This window comes from Sturnus vulgaris, chromosome 1, assembly GCF_052056855.1.
Source record: "Sturnus vulgaris isolate bStuVul1 chromosome 1, bStuVul1.hap1, whole genome shotgun sequence".
NCBI classification, from domain to species: Eukaryota; Metazoa; Chordata; class Aves; order Passeriformes; family Sturnidae; genus Sturnus; species Sturnus vulgaris.
In genome coordinates, this window is record NC_142243.1 from 95678110 (window position 1) to 95702768 (window position 24659).

At 40.0% G+C, this 24659-nt stretch overlaps 1 protein-coding gene across 3 annotated transcripts in view; it reads right to left on the minus strand.

The window, feature by feature from the left end:
* ELP2 (elongator acetyltransferase complex subunit 2) overlaps window positions 1–3845 on the minus strand; it is a 37766-nt gene extending 33921 nt beyond the window's left edge. For 2 of the 3 annotated variants that reach the window (XM_088171920.1, XM_014875136.2), the window contains exons 1-3: window positions 3679–3845; window positions 3511–3589; window positions 1725–1810 (exon numbers count right to left, since the gene is read on the minus strand). In XM_088171920.1, the coding sequence (XP_088028046.1) occupies window positions 1725–1810; window positions 3511–3589; window positions 3679–3810 (297 nt within the window). In that variant the 5' untranslated portion in view covers window positions 3811–3845. Of the gene's footprint in view, window positions 1–1724; window positions 1811–2739; window positions 2831–3510; window positions 3590–3678 lie in introns of those variants that run through there. The other variant, XM_088171924.1, reaches the window with a different exon arrangement.
* Between the last annotated feature and the right edge of the window lie 20814 nt (window positions 3846–24659).

Genomic DNA, 24659 nt, shown 5'->3' on the forward strand with positions numbered 1-24659 from the left:
GTAACTTACATGACAGAATTGTTAAAGACATTTAAGGAAAAAAAAAAAAAACCTTAATACTGAAAATGAGTTCTATACCTGCAATGGCAGAGTGTCTGCCAAGCTATGCTTAAGCTAGAGAGTATTCCAGGAAACCCAGAGAAGGGAAACAGCAGCAATGAATATTAACTTGATAAGATTTTGCTCAAAGCTGAACAGAATTAAATGCCCCTGTGTACACTATACAAACCTCACCCTTCCTTGAGGGAAGCTGGAAACAGTATAGAAGTTAGAAAGAGAAGTTTTCCTTCCTTTTTCTCCTGCTCTTGTCCCTTACCCTAAGGAACACCTCAGAAAAGTTTGGAGAACCTCAGTGAAGCCCACAGAGCTGAGAATATGAAGGAATAAACAGCAGCTACAGCAGCTCTAGCAGCACTGTTCAGCTTGTTCTCACAAACCAAAACAGCTTTTTACTCCTTCAAAATGCCAACATGAAAAACAAAACCGCTAAATTTAGACAATGAATACAGGTGATTCAATTTGCAATCTGTTCCTCATAAACATAAAGATCAAAATGAGAAGCTTTTAATTTTGCAACCAGAAGTCATCCAGCATTTATCCAAATTTTATCATAGACAGACTTGACAGCTCTTCCAAAATATAGTCTGGTCACAGTAAGAATTTTCGATTGGTTTAATATGGAACTTTGTTTTTAAGAATTTACACTAGTCTACAACTGCCATTAAAATGGGCACATTTAGCCACATTCTTTTGAAACTATTGCCATATGACTGTGCACCACGTCAGCAGAAAAACTTTATAAAAATATTTGTAAGTTAAGTTAAATAAATGCAGGAACTGTTATAATGGATCAGGATAAGAAAAAACTTATTTCTGAGAACCTCCCCCATCAAAGTAGGTTCATTTCCCCCTACTATGCAGTCTCATGCATTTTAAAATGCCAAGTCTAATAATCTACTTTGAGACAGATGATGGAATGGGTTACCTACACAGCTATTCACAATACAATGCCTAATAAGCAAGATTTTAAAAGCTAGATAATAAAGCGGTTTTTTCAACAAATTTTCAGGTCATTCTGAAGGCTCTTTCACACAACACTGAATCTTTTGCCTTACATTTTACAGTAGAAATAATAAATTAATATGCCTCCTTACTTTTCTCCATTTCTTTTACAAAAGCCAATTGTTGTGCAGATTTTTTATTTTCATTTTTGTTAAACATCTACTCCAACTTGTACATCATCCTGGTAAGACTGTCTACATGTAAACCCCACACTGTTGCACAGATTGACAAGAAATCACTAGAAATGGATATAAGGAAAAAAGAAAGAAGGGTACAGAAAATGCCAGCTCAGAATGGGCCTTATGGTTTAAAAGTTTTAAGGTGGTTTAAAGAAAACAGCCATGTGAGATCAGAAAGCAGATGAGTCAAGAACAGACAAACAGGGTCTTTCAGACACCTAAACAAATCCATTCAATGACTGATGGGTGAGTTAATTTCTTTACCAAAGGTGATTTGAAAGAGATGAACCACAGAAAAGAGAACACAACATTTAGACTAAAACATAGCAAGACAAAGTACCAACAATTTCAACTGGGTTCAATTTAAAAAAAATGTCTAAGTGAAACAAATAGTATGAACCTGAAATACAGATAAAACAGGCAATTTGTGATATGTGAGAAACTAATGCAGAGAAGATTTGAAAAGAGGTTATTCCTGCTTACCTGATTATTCCACGTTACTGTATCTTTCCATTCCCAAAGAATAAGTTGTTTATCAGATCCACCAGAAATTAACTCTGTTTCAGAAGCTGAAAAGTATGTTTTGGTTAGTTCAGTGAACACTTAACTTTGGAATGGCAATATAAGCAGTTCTGCTGGTTACTACTCACAAAGTATCACTGGAAACCAACGTTTCTGCCAAAATAAAGTATGGTTAATGAGAGTTGCACTGTGCAGAACAGGTTAAGAGCAAAGATACTCCCTAGGAAAACAGAAAGAGAAAATTCACAGGACTATTTGAAGTTCTGCATGGAAGTGATAAAAATACCTTTCCAAAAGACTCTCAAACAGTTTAAGTTAGTATTTTAGGTTTTTGTTTGGTCTTTTTAGAAGATAGGAAAATAAAGCAAGAGAAATGTAAACAAACAGAATTCAAAGCTTCACAAGAAAATTTAATTCCTGAATTCCCTGAAAGTAACTTCTTTTAATCATTTTTAAGAAGAATATGGTTTAGTGCAAACCATTGAAAGGATGGCAGTTTATATCATTACCAAAAACAAATGTTTGCACCTCAGTACTTCTCAAAAACAGGAAGCAGCATATGACATTAGCAGTCTAATCAACAGTTGCATTTCTCTTTTTCAGTGAGTTTCCATAAGCACCTAAGTGCAAGAATATATGCCTGTGAAAATCCTGCCCTAAGCAATGTTAAATCCTGGTTTTACTATCCAGCAAAAGCCTCATAAACGTCTCAAACATTTCTATCTCTCTAAAGATTACTTTTTTCGAGCACATAACCTCTATGCAACTTCAGAGCTTTATAATCAGAGACTGCTGAAAAGGCATTGCAAATGAGTTTACAAAGTCGAAACATGCAAAACTCCAAATCTTACTAAAGGGAATGGGAGCAGAAGAAGCAGCAAAAGCCACCAACCTGTGTGAGCTGCTGCACCCCAGGCAAACATCCTACTGGGGTGCCTTTGGCTGTGGGGCTGGGAGCAGAGATCCCCTCACTCACCTGGCAGTTCACCTGGGTTTGTCAGGTCGCATTCCTGCAGACCCATCTGTTAAAATGAGGCCACACCTCGAGTACCGTGTCTAGTTCCGAGCCTCTCGATTCAGGAAGGGCACTAATGTGCTGGAGCAGGTCCAGAGATGGGCAATAGAGCTGATAAGGGTCTGAAGCACGTATCTGATGAGGAGTGGCTGAGGGAGCTGGGCATGCTTAGCCTGGAGAAGAGGAGCTCAGGGCAAACCTTATCAGCCCCTACAATCACCTGAAAGGAGGGTGTAGCCAGGTGTGGGTCGGTGTCCTCTCCCAGGCAGCAAGTGACAGGGTGAGACGACACGGTCTTAAGCTGTGCCAGGGCAGGTTTAGGTTGGACATCAGGGCAAATATCTTAACAGCAAGGGTGCTTAGACATTGGAAGGGGCTGCCCAGGAAGGTGGTGGAGTCACTGCCCCTGTAGGTATTTAAGGAAAAATGGGACTTGGCACTCAGTGCCATGGTCTAATTGGCACGGTGGTGCTGGGTCATAGGTTGAACTCGATGACCTCAGAGATAATTTCCAAACTAACTAATTCTGTGAAAGTCCCTACTGGGAAGTTGGCATAAGGCGAAAGGATGCAGTGCAAGCGTCGCAGTCCCCTAACTCCTACAGTGTACAGCACAGCCCCGCTGTTGCCGAGCCTCCCCCGCCTCCTCCCCCTTGCAAGGGCAGCAGAGCCCGCGGCCTCACCGCGGCACCGCACCTCGAGGGGACAGGGGGTGCAAGGCCGCGCTACTCACCGCGGTCCCGCCGGCGGACCCAGCGCACGCAGTTCACCCTGCCGGCGTGGCCGCGGAGAGCGGCGACCGCCCGCCTCACCTGCGGGACAGACAGACAGCACCGAGCGTCAGGGACTGGTTCTAGTTCTGTTTCTGGTCCCGGCCCCACCCCAGAGCGCATCAGCTCACCACTGGGTCGTAGAGGATGACGTCGTGGCAGCTGCCGAAGGCGAGGAGGCCGCCGCGGCCCCAAGCCACGGCGCCGCCGCCCGCCCGGTTGGCGCAGCAGGCGATGTGACAGAGCGACACGGGCGCCGCCATCTTGCCCGCCGCCGCCGCGTGCGCGACCCCGCGCGGCTCCCGTGGCAACGACCCCGCGCGGGGCGGGGCCTGAGGGGGCGGAGCGGCGCGGGCCGCGTGTGGGGAGTTTGGCGGCGTTTTGTCTGTCCTGCGCCTTTTGCGGAGACCGCAAGGGTTTCAGAAGTTTAAAACTTTTCTCTTTGCTGGTTCCTGTGAAGAAATGCGTCCTGATGTCCAACCTGAATGTCCCCTGGTGCAGCTTAAGGCTGTGTCCTCTCATCCTGTCGCTGGGTGTGTGGGAGAAGAAAGCAACCCCCACCTGGCCGCGGTCTCTTTTTCAGGGAGTTATAGGGATCGATAAGGGGCCCCCGAGCCTCCTTTTCTACAGGCGAAACAACCCCAGCTCCCTCAGCCGCTCCCCGCAGGATTTACCCTCTGGACACCCTTCACCAAGCGGATTCCACCTGAGCTGAGAGAGGGCTGAATATCGGAGATCGTGTCGCTGATACCCACTCCTAGGCTGCTTCCATCACCCGTGAAGCCACCTCCTGACAAAGAAGCATGCTCAAATTATGTCTCTGATGTCGGGATGTACTTAGTATTACCGTGTATGATGTCCTAAAATTATTGTCATGAAAAGCGTGAGACTTTGCAACTGAGCAATGGCCGGGCTCAGCGGCTTGGTCTGAATATGTTTAAATACCTCTGCTTTTCAGAGAAAAAAAAGATGAGAACAGAGCAATTAGTGAATTCCATCTGTTACCTTTTTATTTTTTCATTCTTTGATGTATTTATTGCCCTTCCTGCACAAGAAAATGAAATCAAATACTGCAGTGGTATTCTAGTTTTACTTGCATGCTCACTGGCCTTGAGAAAAGGGGTCACAATAAGGGGTATTATACTGTATACGTGCACTCAAATTGTATCAGCCACTTGGCTTCAAGGTTCAAGGATTTTGCAAGTTCCCAGCAGCCACAGATGAGTAGGAGCCTCAGCAGGACCTTCAAGACATCCACTCTGCCTCCAAATGCACTGTCCCACACATGGAGAAGGCCGTGGAGCAGAAGCCAGGTTGAAGTAGAAATGAAGAGCTCAGCTATGCAAGCATGGAAAGGGAAAGAAACAGAGATGTGCTTCCTGTCCCCAGATCACACCTAGGATATCCTGAAATAATTGATAAATTCCTGAAAAGCTGGAAAATCTGGGCTGGAGGGAAAAACTGGCTTTATGGGACTGTGCAGGAGGTGGGGGCAGGAAGAGAAAGCAGTGAAAAGCAAGCAGGCATCCAGAGGAAACATTCTGCATAGCACATGGAACCTTTTGGACCCTAAACCTCTCCTGCCAGGCCTTTATCTCCCTGTGTGTTCTTGAATCCTGGCTGTCGGCAGTGCTGTAACCTGACACAAAAACATTGCAGATAGGCACAGTTGTTTTCCAGTGGGTATGAGAGGAAGGAAGCTGTGCCTGATCACACAGAAGATAGAGCCAGAAATGTTAGCTGCTAGGGGAACAAATGACTCCTTGCAGAAAAATGCATGGATCCAGTCATCAAAGCATGCCTTGACTGAGGAGTGCTGTCTTGAGCTGCCAAGGATGGCTGCACAGCAGTCAGGTTGCACAGCAACCCCTTCTCAGCAGGCCTTGCCAGGGCTGGAGTCAGGGCTCCGGCAGAAGGAGGTCGGGCACTGCCAAAAAGCTGGGTGATGTTATAGGAGTTGCGTCTGTTGCTGTGGGAACAAAGCTGGCTCTGTCTGTGATTGTAGGCATAAGTGGAGGCTTTTCCAAGATGGATTGGGTGAGAGACTCTTCTCTGACACAAGAAGTTAACTCAACTGATAGATAACCTGCTGCTTTTGCTGTTCTGTGGACAGTTTTACCGGAGTGCTGCTTGCAGTGGGGAGATTAGGGGTTGTGTCACGCCTGTGGGTGCAAGGGCATTGTGGCCCTGTGCTGCAGGGTTTTGTGGGGCTGGTCCTTGCACACCTCAGGGTGCTTTTCCAGCCAGTTTGAGATACCACATTATGGACGGCAGCTAGTGCCAGCTATTGACAGTGAATGCCTCTTTTCCCCAAAACCGGGTCTGTCACTATCACCCTAACACAGCCTAACACTGAGAGAACTGGGATAAATCAACACAGAATATGGACTTAAAAGTACCATGAGGAATGCTGTAGCAGCACCATGGTGCTATGGCTAAAAATGCACAGGAAGCTGGATTTATGTCAGGACAGATCAGCCCAGATGAGCCTAGTTTCTTACTTGTCCTAAGTACTCTGTCTGACCAAGGCCTCATTCAAGTGAGACTCTGAGCCTTTGGTCAAACCCAAGAAAGTTTTTTTCTGAATTCTGATGTGACAGGATCTTCTCTTGAAACCTGAAATATCTGGAGGATATTGTACGAGAAGTTTAGAATATCGAATTTCTATAGAACGAATATGCCTTTTAGGAACACATACTTTTTAAGGAAGTAATAGTGATGATCAGTGATGTTACAAGGATGGAAAAGGACATACTCTGGACTTGTCGCCAGCTGCCAGTCTTCATTCATAGCTAGTATTCTCATGGAATTAAATCTCTTGTAGAGGCCCAGAGAAGTTGGTGCTTCCTTCCCCTTAAGAGTGGATCATCACATCTGTCCTTGTTTTCCTTCATATTCCCAGAAAATAAATTCCTTATTTTTCAGTAATAAGTGTAAAAATACTCTTCCTCTTTTTTCCCCCTTGGTGTAATTTTTGAGACACAGGAAGAACTCAGTTCATTGGACATCAGAGATGGTTGTTATGGTGCCTAAGCAGACTTCAAAAGTCACTCCATAGTGTTGTTCATATCTCTTATGTGTCCCAGTTTGGTTCTGCCAATGGAGGTACATCAACAAGCTCTGATAAGGGAGATATTACTTGAACAAAAGCTTTCTTGAGCTTGAAATAAGTTTGCCAGTTAGTTAGGCACTGGGAAAATTACCGTTCCAATAGTAATTTAGTAGCAATATAGTAATTTTGTACAGTAATAGTAATTTTGATGGTAAACTCATGTCTACAAGTGAGGTTTTGCAGACAGAGGTGGCTTAGTGCCCTTCATGTGCTCCCTACCCAACTCAGTTATGCCTACAACTTTATAAAAGAGAATGGAAAAAATACAACATTAATCAAAAAGTTATATTTAGTGTTTAATATACTTATGTAACTGTGTCTAAACGTTGAGATGAAAATACAGTAACATTGCAAATATGAAAAATCAAAGTTTAATGCTTTCTTTTATTGGGTGAAATCTTCTTGATGTACAAGAATATGTGTTAATAGACAGGAGTCATTCTACATGACACTATGAAAAGCAGCAGTCATGATAGGTTTACAGTTTAATTATATGTAGTTAAGTTCTATAGAAGAAAGATCAAAAGTTGTTAAATGAGCAAAGCCAGTAGTCAAAGGTTGAGGGCCTTGTTCTTGTAAATCGTTGAACTTAGCCTATCTTTGTGTGTCTTCATCGTATACATGCTCATGAAGTAATCTCTAATGAAATTGCCTCATATACAAGTTACTGTCTGCTATTTTTACTTTAGGTTGTTTGCCTCCAGTAGCAACTTGGATGAGTAGTGCTGGTGAATGGATCAGCTATTCAGTATTTTAATGTCCCCTCATTAGCTATATCATGGCCCTAGGCTTAGTTTGTTGTACAGTACTCTTTTCTGTACAGCACAGAATCATCTTTTTCCATAGCTGTCTTTTTTTTTCTTTTTTTTTTTTCAACTTCTACTGCCACAGCACCTGAGTGTCTCAGGAAAAAACTTCCAAGTTACATTTTTCTTTATAAGATAACTCTTAGGCAGAGGGGTATTATTATATTCATTTCCGGGGGTAAATTTCTGCCTAGATCAGAATTCATAATAAAATCACAGACTCATAGAATGGCTTGAGTTGGAAAGGATCTTAAAAATCTACTTTCAAGTCCCTGCCATGGGCAAGGACACCTTCCATTAGACCAGGTTGCTCAGGGCCCCACCCAACCTGGATTAGAATACTTCCAGGAATGGAGCATCCACAGGTTCTCTGGGCCACCTGTTTTAGTGCCTCAGCACCATCACAGTACAGAATTTCTTCCTAATGCCTAACCTAAACCTGATCTCTTTCACTTTTGAAGCTATGGCCCCTCTTCCTATCACTATGCTCCTTGAGAAATACTCCCTCCCCCATTTTCTGTAATTCCCACCCACTTTAGGTAAAAGAAGGCAGCTCCAAGATGTCCCCAGTGACTTCTCTTCTTTAGGCTGAGCAACCCGAAATCTCTCAAGCACCATAGGTCTTTAAGGGTGAAAAGCCTGTTGTGGAAGACAGAGAATAGCATTCAGGAGAGTGACAAACCATCCACAGCATCCTTTGCCTCCAGCTTGGATTGAGAGCATTCAAAACTTGGAAATCAGGTTCCACCCCTGGGACACTTCTGATGGCTCTGCCAAGGTTTCATCTGAGGGATCAGAGCTAGAGCACTGTGAAAATAAATATTAAACAATAGTGACCAAAACCATAAAGATTAGTTTAAATAACTTCCCAGCTTCACAGAGGATATCCTGTACAACAGCTGGGAACAGCTCCATTGCCTTTGACATCTTGAAAACAGATCCAGCCTCTTCTTTTTTGCTAGCTGTGGGATCTATGTTGGAAGGCATTCCACTGCATGAGGAATACTAATTTGTGGGTTTGCTAGGATTTCCTTCCCTTGAGCATGCTTCTACCAGATTTGATTCCAGAAGGGATGATCAAGGAGAAGTGTCATTCTCAAAGTTACTAATTGAGTCCATTAAAATTCAGCATGAGACTTTTTTAACTGCCACTGGAACAATTCTGGAATTGAGGGTCCTGTTTTCAATAGAAGTGAAGATTTCTACTGTGTCTTGAATATAATGTAAGCCTGGGGTATCCTTTCCAAATACATTTCTCAAGATAAAAAAGCAGATATTGTTACTTGAATAGATTTAATTTCAAATGTTTAGAGTACGTTTTTAGAAACAATTTCTCCTTTAATTCATCTCACTGAAGACTGAAAGTTGAATGATGCTGGTGAAAGAAGTTGAACTGAACAAATCTTAACTATAGCTATTTCCATTTTTCTTGAAGGCTGTATTTTATGTATTCTATGAATAGCTTAAATCCACATTGCCTAAATGGATTTCTGATTTTCTAAAAAAACCAAACAACTAATTATTTAGAAATACAATTCAAAGTTATTTCTCCAAACAATGACTCCAAATTGCTGGCTGAAAGAAATTCTGCATAAAATCTCTCTGATATTCTTTTTTTTAAAGGGAGACCTAACACAAACATGACCTAGAAAATTGCTTGGGAAGAAAAAAAGAGAAAAAGGATGAAACAGCTTGTCACATAATCAAACTGATTATGCATTATGTTTTTGAAACAGAAGCTCTAAAAAGAGACATGATAATGGGCATTCATTCCAGAGGGTGTACGTGTACAAGCACACATGCACACACACACAAAAGAAAAACTACGTGGAAATGCCATCTGGAATAATTAAAGTAATATTTCACACTTAAATTCTGTATTAGCAGCAGTTCTTGTAGGATTTGTATAGGATATTGTTCCACACCATAGAATAATATCTCCCAAACCCAAAAATAAGTTTTGTAATTATCTCCTGATGTATCTTTTTATGCTCATTTAAAAAACCCAAACCTAACATGTTGAGTTAATATCAGTTGGTGGTTTTATTTGTACACACATACATTTATCATGTAGCCACATCCAATTTAGATTTAGAATGGGTTTGATCATGAAGTGGTTTTTTACAAGTTACATAACCTCCAGAAGGATATGCCTGATCCAAAGCCTTCAGTTTTCCAAAGCAGTCAAAGATTCCTGGTATTTGATGAGGCTTTGAATCAGAGGTCTGGGTGCTGGCAACCTTTTTTATCTGTGTAGTGATAACACTACAATTCCCTGCTCTTTGTCACTGTCTCACTCCCAGGAACTTGGTGAGCAAAGGCAGGAAAATTAATAACCTTCTACCCTGCTGGTCTGAAGCTGTCATGGGTTTCAGCTCAGGGGAAGTACAAACAGCATTATAAGTTTGTATGGGGAAATCCCCATTCCCAATGCTAAATTCTCAAGAGCAAATGTCTGCTGACTCTCACAGCTGCAGAGAAAAGAGGGACATGACACAGCATATCCTATGCTCATACAGCAGCCTGCTTGTGTTCTATGAAACTTCCTCTCCTAAGAAAGAGAACGAAAAACTCTCTCACTTCTGTCAAAATTCCTTTTTAAAATGGGAGGGATGTTTCTTATTTTTTTATATTTTTTTCTCTATTGGTGTAGCTTGGTGTACAAAGTTTCTGTAGTAGACAACAACTTCTTTAGAGAATTTGATGAACTGCTTTACCACACATTATGGATGAAGTTATAAGGAAGGCTTGAACCTGTCCCGCCACAGGGGCCACAAAGTGCCCTGTGCTGTTCAAGTTGGAGTTGGCATCACAGGTAATTCTGTTGCTTTTCCTCTGTCACCCCCGTCAGGATACAGCCCAGTCAGATGCTGCAAGCCACAGAAGAGAAATAAAAAATACTTTATTTTGCAAGGGAGAAATGTGCTTTCTGTTTGTTGTGGCTAGGCTTAAATAAGCGCCTCAGAGGAAGACTTCATACTACACTAGCATTAAGAAAATATTATAACAGGAAAGATATTTCCTACGGAGATGTAAGACTGAATAATAGTTGATGGTAAAGAAATTTAGAAGGGAAAAAATATTGAGTGAACATGAGGAAAAAAATAATCCCACTGATAAATCAGTTAAAGCATACCAGGCTAGGAAATTGCAGTTTCATGAACAGGAATTTATGATATTTCTTCAAATCTAAGCTTGTGAGATCTGCTTTGCACCTAAACCTGGAGTTCACCCTCCTTCTTCTGCATAATAATTCTAAAAAACATACTCATTGGACATCGAGCAATTTTTTTGATACTTAAAATTATCTCGCTGGATAAAATAGAAAAAATGAAAATGAGTTTGGATAAAAAAACCACCATGAAATGGCGAGAACCTGAAATATGAAAATATAAAAAGCTGCATCATTTTAACTATTTAGAAAAACACATACAGCATACAGCTCAAGCTGACATTTCCAAGCACATTATTTTTAACTCTCACACGCTTAAGTGTTTTGAGGCAAAGAATTTTGTCTACATTTCCAGTCATAAATTGAACCATTTAAAGAAGTAAAATACTGAAGCAGGGATGTCTAGAGAACAAGGGCAAAAGCAATCTCTGCACCAGTGAGCCTGACAGGACATTCTGCAAATAGCTTTGCGTGAAAGAACCAGGCAGAAGGGGCATCTACCAAAAGCCTGCAGTGCACACTGAAATTCACTCATGAGAATCCAACTTCTGCACACTCAGCAGTTAAAACACTCAGAGAGTAGATCCTGAGCTTTCATGCTGCATTAACTGTCAACAAAACCAAACTTACACAAGGCTCGGTAAACTTCTACCTCATTTTGAGAGTAGGAAAAATTGTCATTTCACCAAGGAATATTCTCAAGGTAAATTGCAACATACCTCATAGTTCCTTCCCCAGTTCTTCCATTTCTTCCATCCAAAAAGTCCATCATCCATGTAATCAGCAACAGTGAAACTTTGCTTTTGCCAGGCTTTCCCTACAGAGAACTAGAGAGCTACATCCTCCTGGTTATGCATACAAATTGTGGGGAAAACAGGTTGGAGAAAGAGATCTGGGAATTTTGATTGATGATTGATTGATTGATTGATTTATTGATGGCAATTTGAATAGGGGTCAGCAATTTGAATATTGCTCAGTGTGCCCTGAGCCAATCCCATCCTGTGGTGCCTCAGGCACAGCATTGCCAGCTGGTTGATGGTGATTATTATCCTGCTCTGCTCTGCACTGGTGCAGCCTTACCTTTAATACTGAGTGCAGTTTTGGGCACTGCAATGTAAGAAGGAAATCAGACTGTGAGAGTGTGTCCAGAGAACCAAGTTGACAAAAGGTCTTGAGGGCAAGACTTCAAGGGGTGGCTGGGGTCACTTGGTTTGTTCAGTTTTGAGAAGAGAAGGCTGATGGATGGCCTCATTAATGTCTACAGCCTTCTCAAGGGCAGCAGTGGAGGAGGAGGTGCTGAGCTTCTCTCTCTGGTGACCACCAACAGGACATGAGGAAATGGAATGGGGAAGTTCAGATTCTTCACTGCAATGGTGATTGGTCACTGCAAACAGGCTTCCAGGGAAGTGGTCACAGCACTAAGCCTGTCAGAATTCAAGGAATATCTGGATGATACCCTTAATTATATGATGTAATTTTAGTAAGTCATGCAAAGAACCTCAATGATCCTTATAGGTCTCTTCCAACCTGGGGTATTCTATGATCCTTTTCCTAGTCTGTCATTACCTTCTAGAAACTTTTTTTTTTTCTCTTTTCATATAATTTTCCCTCTCCTATTCATTTCCATGTTTCCCTAACTTCTGCACTGTTTTACCAAATGCATTGTGTTCAAGGAGCTGGCAATCCTGAACATCCCTGTTCCACTGGACCTTGTACACAGGGCTAGAGCAGCCCATTCATTAGTGTGAGCAGCCCTACATGGAAGCCATCTCACACCAGCCTGAGCTACACTGGTGTCTGTGGGATGGAGATAGCATTCCAACCCACTGGAAGACTGTGTTAGCTGGACAGCCCACTCAGATAATGTGTTACTTACAAAACTGTTGAGAACGGTGACTTTCGTGTGGATCAGGGGGTGGAGCACAGCTCTCCTGCCTGGGAGAGGGCTGCCCATGGAGGAGTGAGTGATTAGCTCAGTGGGTTAAAGCAGGACACTGTTTGATGCCCATATAGGCCATTCACTTTGAAGTTGGACTCAGTCTTTCTGGTCCCTTGTAGCTCAGACTATTCTGTGTGATCACATTTCTGTGTGACCCCTGCCACTGTAAAGCCAAGCAAGTGCAGGTGGGTGCTGGGCTGCGTGCCCAGCAGGGTCCTTGGGTTGTGCCAGGCCGCACAGATCCCCTGCCTCCAGGGTCACCTCACCTGCATCACAGTCACAGAGCTGCCTGCAGGCAGCTCCCACACCATACCAGCAGCTTGCCTCCTACGTGGCCTTGCCAGTATCTAACCATACAGCAAAAAGTTCTGTGAGCATCCTTGGGGAACAGTTTTCTTGTGAGAAAATCATATGCTAGCTCAAAGAATCAAAAGGGGGAGGATGCAAGAATGTCTCTCCATGGACAGGATCTGCTCTGTGCGGAATTCCTTGGGGAAATCCATCTGGCTTCATCAGATGCTGCATGAGCACAAGAGTGCCCAGCATCTGAAGGGATATGAAATGTACTCACTTTATATATATTTCTCTTCTTATTGTACAACACCTGCTATTTTATGAAGTGTTTAATTTTCTTGTTGATACCTTTCTTGTTAATATCCATAACAAGCCCTGATCCATCCCTGTTCCCCTTCACCTCACCCACTCCCCAGAGCAGAACAACCTCCTCTGCCTCTTCACTACTGCAGGGGTAGCCCTGCCCTCTAATCCCACCACCCCTCTGCACTGTCAGCTCACTTCCCTTCTCACAGCCCTGGTAGCTAAGCCATAGAAAGGCTTTGACATATTTATGAAATGGCATAAAGTCCAGAATTGAAAGATTCTGTCACCTACCTTCAGTGTATTTGCACTACATTTATATTTCTCATACTATAACATATTCCCTTAACAAAAAAAAAAAACCAAAACAAAAAAAACTAACAAAGAAACAAACAAAACCCAAAAAACCAAACAAACAAAACCGAAAATAACCCAAAAAAACCCCACCCAAACACAACAACAACAAACAACTCTCGTCCCCACCCCCCCAAAAAAAAGGTGCTATAGAAGTTGAGAGATCTGCACTAAAGAGTTGCATACATGCCTCGTGCAGAAATGCTACCAAGTCGCCCAAAAATATATAGCAAGCAAACAAGATAAGGGGGAGCTGCTGAGATGACTTCTACTTGCATACTTCTCTGCTCTTTGTTTAGCACTTTGTGAGCCTGGCTTTAAATTATTCTGTTTTCAATGGCCTTTTTCTCTTTTTTTTTTCCCTGATTGTCATTAGTCATTACCTGACTTGGAAGTGCTCAGGATCTAGGGAAGCCAAGGCCATTTTGGTTCAGCTGTCAGGTGAGGCTTGTGACAGATGGCAAAACTTTATTCTTAATGAGAACTTTTTCCACAACAAAGGAGTCCTGCCTCCCTAAGCCTGCAGTGAGCCCAAGGTCACTGTGGCAGGACATGCTCAGGTGAATATCAGGGAAAAGCACAAGCCCCGGGGGGGTCTTTAACAGTTTGCAAGTGGTGATGTTACCCTGAGGACTGTTCTACCTTTTGAACACCAGGGATGTCAACAAAAGGATAAACCTTCAGCCTTGGGGAAAACTGAAAAAGGTGCTTTCACATTGGAGCCAGAAAATCAACAAAAAATTGTGTCATTAACTTGGACTTTATTACAGCCTGCAGCCAACTGCATCAAACATTAGTCATCTGTATAGAGTTTTTAGTAGAAGGAATGACTAAGTTATAATAAACACAACATTCTTATTTTATAACAGTACAAAAGTGACTAAAGTGTTAGCAGGTAAGCTCTAGAGCTATAGACCCATCTTCTTATGGTCATATTTGAACTATATAATCTCTAATAATTTTCATATTTTTCCAGAATGTATACCAATGGAATTATTACCACAATCTTTTCCAAATTCCTGATAAAAGGCATCAATGTGAGTAAAAAAATTATGGCATAGTCATGATTAGCTTTTTTTTTTCACAGATTTTCTTGTACTGTATAAAGGATGTCAATGTTCTATAAAATGCTAAGAAAATGTTTTAAACGTGATCTTTTTTTTTTTTTTTTTAATGAGCATTTATTTTCTCCTTAGATCTGTGAAGAGAATATGTTTTCCTTCTTGCTCTTTCCATCACACACAGGAAAATTTTGTTTTCCTTAATTTAATCATAGAATAGCTTGGGCTGGAAGGGACCTTGAAGATCATCTAGTTCCAGCCTCCCTGCCACAGACAAGGATGACTTCCACTACACCAAGTTGCTCAGAGCCCTATCCAGCTTGTCCTTGAACACTCCCAGAGATTCAGAGAACTCCTAGAATAAATCTAATCTCTCCCTAGATGTAAAAAACATTACAGGAGTAGTTCCAGGCTGATATAAATTGTTATACTTCTCTTGGAGAAAATCTTGGATTGTTTGCATCTTCTGAAGGCTTGCTTCTGAACTGTGGTAATGAAAGTGCCATTTTATTCTTTGCTTTAGTAAGTGTTCAATATTCCAGTAAACTATGATATGAATCAATTTATTGTAGCCTCAGTGCATTACAAAAATCCTCTTACGAATGTTGGAAATTTATTCTACTATTCTCAGGGCAGCAGTTGAAAAACAAATTGAATAAATTTTAGGTGGGTGTTCATGAAACAGAAGAAAAAAGAATCAGCAGCCGCTTAGGCAGATTTTTCCCTTTCTGGTTTTCTTTTTTGGGTTCTGTTTTTGTGACATAGAAACAGGATGTACCTTCACATTTTATTATAGATAATTGCGTCCAAATCTTTCCATATATTAAAAATAACTAATTTTCATGCATTTTTGTAAAATACCTGGTGGACTTTTTTTTTTCTATTTTCTGCATCATTATTATTCCACATTTTGTTATATCTATTTGTCCAGAACTATACCTTTTTTCAAAAGTGATCATCAGATACAATTTGACAGTATGTTTGAAGAAGTTCTGATAAACAAAGAATGACTAATATGGGTTTTTCCATTATTTCACATCACTGTTCACTTCCCAGTGAAAGCCTCAGCTTACATTTTTAAGGATGCTATTTGTATGAACAGCTTATTGGTTTGTTCAAGTATTTTCTCATAGAGTTGTTCCTTTTCTTTCCTTTCTTTCCAGGCACTTTAAGTTCTTACAAGCACATTATTACATGAATATTTTAATTTTCAGTACATGGACATCCTTCTGCTTTTAGCCTGTATATATTTTGTCCTTTCAAAACTTTAGAGATTATATTTTGTGTCTAAGAGACTTAAATAGGTTAGCGGTTTATTTTGCTAAGTCATGCGCTTCTTTCTGAGTAACACTGAATTCTAAATAAGATTAGTGGTGAACTGAATATTATACACAGTTATGAAATATATTAACCAAGAGAATTTATTAAGATGGCAATAATTTAGTATTTATATGTATAATAGCCATAAAAAGAGAATCATATTAAAGCCGAAAAATTTTCTTAAGCATTGGAACCTGAGATAATCTGATTTAGGGTTTACATTTTGTGATGGTTCCATTGATTTATGTCTCATTTGACAAGAAGGTACCTGATAAAATAACTTTTGAGTCAAAGGACAGGAAGATTAAAGAGATCTAAAGTTTTCATATCTTTGAGCTCCAAATCCAAGTTAAGCATTGTAAAACAGAGGTGACCTACCATGAAAAGATGCTGAGTCTCAGCTGGTCTGGATGTGAGTTGCTCTCACTTATCCCATTATCCCATTGAAATCCTCATGTCTCGCCTTGTCTCCTCCCTGTTACATGTGACATATCTTCACTGATCACACATTCCTTTAAATTCTCTTGCCAATTGTTTTTGCCCAAACCTTTTTTCTTCTTAAACCATTTCAACAAAACTGTGTGCTTGTAAATGTTTCTAAATTCCATACAGAATTTTGAAAGGCGAGACACTGAGTAAAATTGTGACCACGACCTTTTCTTTGAACCTTCTTCTTTCATAATCCTCACTTTTTTCCTCATGGTGTATTATTTCCCCTGCTATCCTATTTTCAGATTTACATCATTATGCTACTATAAAGAGATTTCACATTTTTCCTTCTTCGCAGATAATAATTTATTCCAGACAATGAAATTTTTTTATCTCTGGCAAATATTAAGACCATGCTTCAATGCATGAAAATTGTTGATGCTCCTGCAAATCTGACTTCAGTTATTTGTAGTTCTGAGTTCTGAGGCTCCAGTTGTCCATATGCCCTTTCTATAGAAATAGGAAGGTAACTCCTTGCTCCCTTCCACCTTCCTCGAGTGCATCAATCCAGCCCTACTATGGAGCCAGGGATATATATGAACCCTGAAGAAGAAAGGTGATATGAAGTCCAGTAGCCAGAATTCAGCTTAAGAAGTCCAGTTTTGCACAGAATTTCTAAGCCAACACTTCTGTCTTGCCAGGTTCACTTTGCACTAGAGAGCTGTTATCCACAGCCAAAGTGAAGAGTGAGTTGGCACATTTTGTTATTTCCTAAATTTCTGCAACAAGTTTTGTCTGAACTTTTTGATCAATCTCCTCAGCCCACAGAGTGAATATAATAACCAGGCAAAACACAATATTCTCAAACAAGGAGGCTTCTTATCTGTCAGAGACATTATTTTCTTCTGTCCTGTTTTCTTTTCCAGCAGCCACATAATGGAACTGTCATCTTTTATCATGAGATGTTGTGATATTCCTCTGCTGCTTTCCTAAGCAGCAGAGTTCCTTCAAGGCAACTACAGTTATGTTTTCAATTAAATTACAATGTCATACATTTGTTTCCATTTCCATCTCATTGACAAACAATGAAGGTAAAGAATATATATTGTATTTTCATCCAGTTTGTTCAGGAATTTGAGAACCTCTCATAGGTTGGCTGGGCCACTGTATCACAGTGCTTATGTAGCTTCTCACACTTACCACAAATTTGCACATCTAGCTCTCAAAAGCATATCCATCTTTTCAATGCCATTTTATTTCAAGTAGTCACTGATTTAACTCTGTATCATTTAGCTAATCCCTTTGACCTCAGCGTTCTCCTCCACTTCTGAGTACTGTGATCATTTGCATCCACTCATGCAAATGCCGTCCTACACAAAGGCAAGTCAGAGGTGTGATACTGATCTTCACTATCTGGAAACCTATTGCTTTGATAGAGAGGTATTTTGGTCCCATTCATGAGTTTAGCAAATATTTTTACATATAATGTTTGTATCTTTAATAAAAAGAATTGTTCTTACATGAATCATTTTGGTGGCTCTGAAGAACTGCAGGTTTTATTTTATTTTTGATTGAGTACAGTTTGGTTTAAAATAAACTTGGTTTGTTTTGCTGAGCATCGTTTATAAAGGCCTGGAAGGAGGTATTGAAGATGACTGGATGTGATGTGCTCTGAGCCCTTCATCTGCTGATGTGACCCTGTATAAGCTGCACTACAATACACAGGGTTTTTGGTGGACACTAGGATAGCCTCCAGCAGGGCTTTTAGCACACTCCACTGAGGTTATAACTTTGCAAATGACAAAACCCAAATTATTTCATCTCCAAACTAGAAGCTAAGTCCTTTTGCTGTCTTTGAATGTAAGGCTGCCAGGAATCCCAGGGACAATTTATATAAAAGCAAATCACCCAACACTGTATGAGACATTCTGGAAAATTCTCCCAGAGCTGCTTGTGTACCACCACACAGCCTGTCCTCAGCCCACCACTGGCAGGCTGGCCAAAGCCCTATATGGCTAGCTTTCTTAAAACTTGGCATCTTCTCATTTCTTCCCCTTGTTGAAAAGAGCTTCTACCTGTAGGTTGCTTTTTACTGCATTATGAAGGTACACATACTCTCTGCTAATAAAGTATTATGATAGCCTTGCTGATCTTTGCCCCCCTCCTTGATTTTCTTCTTTCTTGTTCAGCTGAGGCTGATTTTAAAATCTTTTCAAGAAACTTTAATGAGAAAGAATTTTTGCATGGATCATCCTCCCTCCCACTTACAGCAGTTGTGGCTTTCTACCCTTATTTGAGGCAACAATATTTCTAAAGAAACATTTCTTATGTGGAAAATTACTCTTGGAAAAAGTTTTCTTCTCCTATTACCATTTCACAGTTTATCAGGTAGGAATGAGCTAAAATGTTTTCAAGCTGTAAACCACATATAATAATCCTATTTTGAAGTCCAGCAGCAGACATAGGAGGGATTAGATTACTCAGAGGAACAAAAAAGGTTAGGTGAGTATCTGCAAACATTTTCTTGGTCAGACTGAAAAATATTGAACAGAGTTTTTCCTAGGAGAAAAAAAAATTTGAGTATCTTGGAACATTGAAAACAAGTTTAGATTCAATAGCTTGTAGAAGAAGAATGTTGTACTAAAGCAGATAATAAGCAAAAGGGCTTGAGAGTTCTTGCTGTTTCTTCTCTATGGAAGGGAAATTAGGTATGTGCACAATTACAAAGCAAGTGGCATGCATGATGATGTTTTCCTCAGTCACATTTGTTTTTCTGTTCTTCTAATTTGGCTTTAATTAACACTAACACAAATAGAGTTTTTTCCTGAATAAAATCACAGATATGTACTGTGGTTAAGGTTTTAAATCACGCCTGTGGTGCACTTAATTTCTATTGGTATTAGAGAGAATAACACTTTTTTTTTTTTTTGTGCAGCTGGAGTAAATTGTACCCAAGTATAACACTGATAGTTATGCTTTGTTGTGTGTGTGAAATTTAGCAACGGGAATTCACAACCCAAATGAGCGCTCCCACATGAAAGATAGTATTAAACAAATCTATCTCTAAGTCCTGACCTTCCTACCCATAATTCCTGTCAGGAGACTTTGAAGTCTGATACTAAAAAGACTGTGGATCTTGGAAACTGAAAACAGCATTTCACAGGTATTAGCATGATAATTAGGAGTCTGTTTAACACATGATTTTAATTTGAAAGTAAGTAATCAGAGTTTAGATGACACTTCGCTTAATTATATTGAGTGTTTGACATGGAAGTAAATTAATAGCAAATTTATTTCCACCATCTGCTACTATTAACACTGGGAAAACCAGTAGAACTCCAACTGTCATATCTGTGCTTTATACATATATTTAAAAAATATTATTATCAAAAAAAGATGTTGCATCTTTGTGAGAAACAACACAGCGCACTCAGTGGAATAATAAAGCAGCAGTCCCCTAGAGAGCAGAAGACAGTGTGAGATGTGGTTGGGATTGAGCCTGTAGCACCACCACTGCCCACTGCACAAGGCAAATGCATTTCCTGAAATGTTACACGTTCCAGACTGTGTCCTGGAGTAGTTTAACTAGATAAGAAAGGGAAACAATCCCACTAAAAACACTCAACCGTTTGCAACATGTAGAGCATTGGAAAGAGAGTACACATTTTCAGATTTGTCATTATTCCTTATAGTTAATCAAGGCTCCAAACGCCCCAGCCTGAGAAAAATGTCAAGTGTTATCATCCCTCAGTTTTACAGCCAGGTTGTTAGAGAGAATATTTTTCTTTAGAAGCGTTCTGCCTTTGGCATTGTTATGAGGATTTTTTAATCTCACAATACGAATTATATCACAATTTAAATGTAGGAACAATTATCATTCGAATATTTTTGTCTTGAGGTATACCTAATTGGAAATTGCTTCCTCTCCTGAAGAGCCCAGCTTTCTATACAAGGTATACAATTCATATCAAATAAAAAAGACTACAGTGAGAATGAATTAGGCTAAAACAGTGAAGGTATTTTGAAACGTGAATGTTTACTTGCTTTTACAACACAATTTGAGAAAGCTGGACAAAGTCTGGAATATTTCAAAGGGAAACACCATCCCCTATCTAAAGCGGTTGTTGCTATGGGTTATCTTCCACCGTGGGTATATTTCATTTAAAACCTAGAAGAATACAGCATCCAGCCAAAATACACTATTAGTGTGATCTGGTTACAGCTGGGACAGGTTGTGGTCAATTTGTTGAGGAGTGGCAATTTTAAAATATTCACATCCATAATACAGAGGTCCATGACAAAGGTGGGTCAAGTGTGGTACTGCTTCACAGTAGCTTAGGGGTAAAATGGAATTGCCATGTTATATCTCTTGAGATTAAGGTACTCCAAGAACACTTCTTCAAATTATATGAACACTCCAGAAAGAGAGCTCTCTTGTCTCATTGTGCTAAACAGCAGCATAACGACTGTGCTTGTGCTGTCTTCTTTACACTGCCTTTGGCTACTCTAATTCAGACTATTTTAGAGATCAGATTAGCTAAATGAAACTATCTCAGAGAACCTGGAAAAGAATCCATCCTCAGAAAACTGAAAAAACCTGAGCCACGACCCTGAGAAGAGCCAGGTTGCACAGACACAGAGCTCAGAGTCCTGCAGCCAGCAGTCAGCAAGGCACTTACTACCAACAACTTCTAGTGCTTTGCAGGATGCTTGCAGAACAGATTTGAACAACTTCTTGTTGCTCTTGTTGCTCTTGTTTCATGCTACCTGAATCTTCTCTCCAAAATTCCTGTCACAGAAATGATGAATGTTAAAGGTTGTGATTATCTAGGATCTCAAATGTGCATTTGTTTCAGTCCCTAGGAGAAGAAAAAAAAAAAAGAAATTAAAATGTTTTAAACCAAGGAATCCCATGTTACCAGTTCCTGAAAGTGAAAGCAAGGCAATTTTCCCAACAACTTCTGGGACTCCTGAAGCCGTACAAAGACATCAGCTTTATGAAAACATCAATAAGAATTGAGAATCTCCTTGCAAGGAGCATTTCTCAGCAACCAGCCAAATGCTGTTTGGTTTACCCTGTTTTTTTCTCTCACCAGTAGCAATCAGAGCACTTCCCCTCCCATCAAGAGTGGGGCAAGTTTCCCTCTTCAGCTGCAGGTTTCCTGCCAGGGAACTCTCTGACCATCAGCCACCTCAGGGACACTGGCTGTTCTGGCCATGCTGTGAACAGGCTGGACATTACAGGGAAGAGCAGAGGCAGGATTTCCTTTAAACATGTATCTGGGCTTTTTACTCACAGTGACAGTCTTTAAACATATTGATAAAGAATATAATTTTTCAAGCTGCTATGCACTCTCCTTAGAGAGAATATTTTCCAAAGCATATTGCATCTTGTTTATTATGAAATTTAATCTAGTGTATGAGTATAGATATTTAACATATACACCTCATATACATATATACCTCATATACATCCTCAGAAGAGGATGCTGAAAGCCTTTGATTTATGCTTCAGTGGCAATTTGAGCTACATGGATTGTAGGTTTGTGAAGACAAAAATATCAACATTACAAATTACTTTATATTAGCTAACACTTTGCCAAATAAATTAATTTAGGCCATGTAACTCTGATGACAAAATTGAGTCTATTCCTTTATAGGAAATATCCTTAACATCCAATTTCATTTTCAGACAGTGTTCAGAGAGCTCCTGAGAATGGCTATGAAATCAGACCAGTTTATCAACTATCACTTTCACAAAAGGGCTGTTTTAAATCCATTTTCCCTTGAAGGTATCTCAGCTCTTCTCAGCGAGAGAAAAGTTTGAATGGGGAAACTGGAAATAATTTCTCTTTGTCTCTCTTTCCATCTTTTTTTAAAAATATTTAAATAAATGTATAGTGATTGTGCTTAAATAGAAAAGATCAAATACTATTCATGAGCTAATTTTTACTCTCATGAACATCCCACACACAATTTTCCAACAAGCTAAAATACCCCAGGTTTTAAATCTATAATGATTTTTTCTCTGAGCCTTACTTAGTAGTTCCTTGAAGAGGAAGAACATCATATTAGGTAACACATTCTGTAGTTTTCATATACACTTTCACACAGCATGTCAGAAAGGAGATTTAGGTGCAGGACACTTGGTTAAAAATTCAAGCAATAGGCCTTCTCAAACAGTCCCCAGGTTTACACTTGCCATGGAGTATTAGCAGAAGGAACCCAGAACCCTTTTTTTAAATTTTTGTTCTATGACTCTTTGTGACACCAGATGTAGATGTGTTTTTATTAGGTCTTCCACAGGTCACCCAGTGTTTCCCATCCTAGTGGTGACTTGCTTTGTTAAACTCTGAAACCAGAGAAGCAAGACACGGATTTGTAATAATTAAAATTTTAACTGGACAAGTATGTGAGGAGAAGTGAATCATATTATCATAGCCAAAATAAAGACAAACCCCTCTTTTAACAGAAGAAATAGATTTTCTATGCTGGATTTCCATGAGAAGACTGGAGTGTTTCTACCCCAAAGAGATCAATAGCTGCTGTACAGCTGTACAGTACAGCTGCAGAGTCAGTGTGACATCCTAGGGTGGGCTATGGGCTTTCCCTCTGACACAGATATTGTGTGTGATAAAAAGTTAAGAGATGAAATTTCGAGGCTTAGAGTTTTACCATACTGGTTTGATGTGAAACTCTAGGGGGAAAATATTTGCAAATGATGTTAGAAGTAGGCAGAAATTATTAACCACTCCAGCACATCTATTTGCATCTTTGAGAAGAGCTGTCTTTCTTACTTCATTAAATATGTAATAAAAAAAAAAAGGCATAAAAAAAATAAGATGTTTCTAGCCTTTTTTACAAAGTGACCTGAACCACAATAATATCAGAATTTTAATGACTGGCTGCTCTTACCTCTGTAGCTAACAAAGAAAGTCAAGGAAAAAGAGTATCTTCTTACTCTCATGGGTCTATCTGTACTGAGAATTTAGATTATCATACTTACTGGAGCACAGGACAGACTTACCTTCTCTTTACGAGACAATAAGAGAAAGATGCACCTGAATTTGAGGTAAGCCTGCACAATCTTGTTAATTCAATGATCATATTAAGAGGCACAAATTAATTTCTTTGGTGGTGATGCTGTGAATAAAATATCAGTCTGTTAGACTTGAGATATACCTATATTTTATGTATAATGCTGTTGTTTAGGTATTTATGAAAAGTTATGGGCCTTGACACTCAGGATGGGCCATCAAGGGCAAACTTGGCATTTTACTTACAGATTCTCACATCTCATTGTAATGCTGTGACATTCAAATGCAAATCCATGAGGGAATATAGCCTCTCAAACACAAAATGTGTTGCTGAAGTGATTTTTAATGCGTAAGAACAACTGCAATGGCCCAGATTCCCAGGGCATATTTTTCTAGTGGTCATATTTGTATGAATCCCAAACTGGAAGCAGAGCTGTTTCTATTAACAGGCAGTCCTGTGAACACCAGATCTCAGGAGTCCTGCTTGCTTTCAGAGGGATCTCCCTGCCGAGATGCAATCAACAGAAACACACTCTGATGGAAGACTGGGCTCCCTGGCATCTAATAAGGTATGAATTCCAGATGAAGCTTTCCTAAAGTTGTATCTCTCTCCTTTCTCACCTGCTTTCTTCAAATGTACTGTAAACTTGCATCTTTGAAACATATTTTTTTGTTTAATGTGCTTGAAATACAGGGACAGACACAGCATCCTTGGCTGTGACTTGTATTCATAGGTCATAGGGGGAAAATGAAATATGTACACAAAAAGCAGTATCACACACTCTGTATTCATTCACTGGAGGCAGTGTAGAGTGACATGGGCTTTCCTGTCAAACGTGAGCATAGGAGTTAGCTCTTAGGGCCAAGATGTCAATGTATTGAAATGTTCACTGACTTCACAGTAGATGTGGTGTTTTATACAAGTCAGAGACTTCAACTCCTGTATTTACAAAGTGCAAACTCATTTAACTCAGTTGATCTGAGAAACACTCCTGATTAAAAAGACTTTATTAGGGATAGCTGTTCATTATGCATACCCACAGCTTCCCAAAGAAACTCATTCTCAGTATCCTGCTGTGACAGAGATTAGTCATTATGCAGTAAAGCTGTACTGCTGGGACCACATTTGCATTATTAAATGAATTAGAGTATTACTTACAAAAAAAGCAGTCCCATAGCAGTGATCACCACCCCCAGACCTAGGCAAATGTGGCCAGCAAATGTTACAGGACACGTCTCACCATTTGGGAAGAGGATTGCATCCTCAGTCATCTGTCACAGAGAA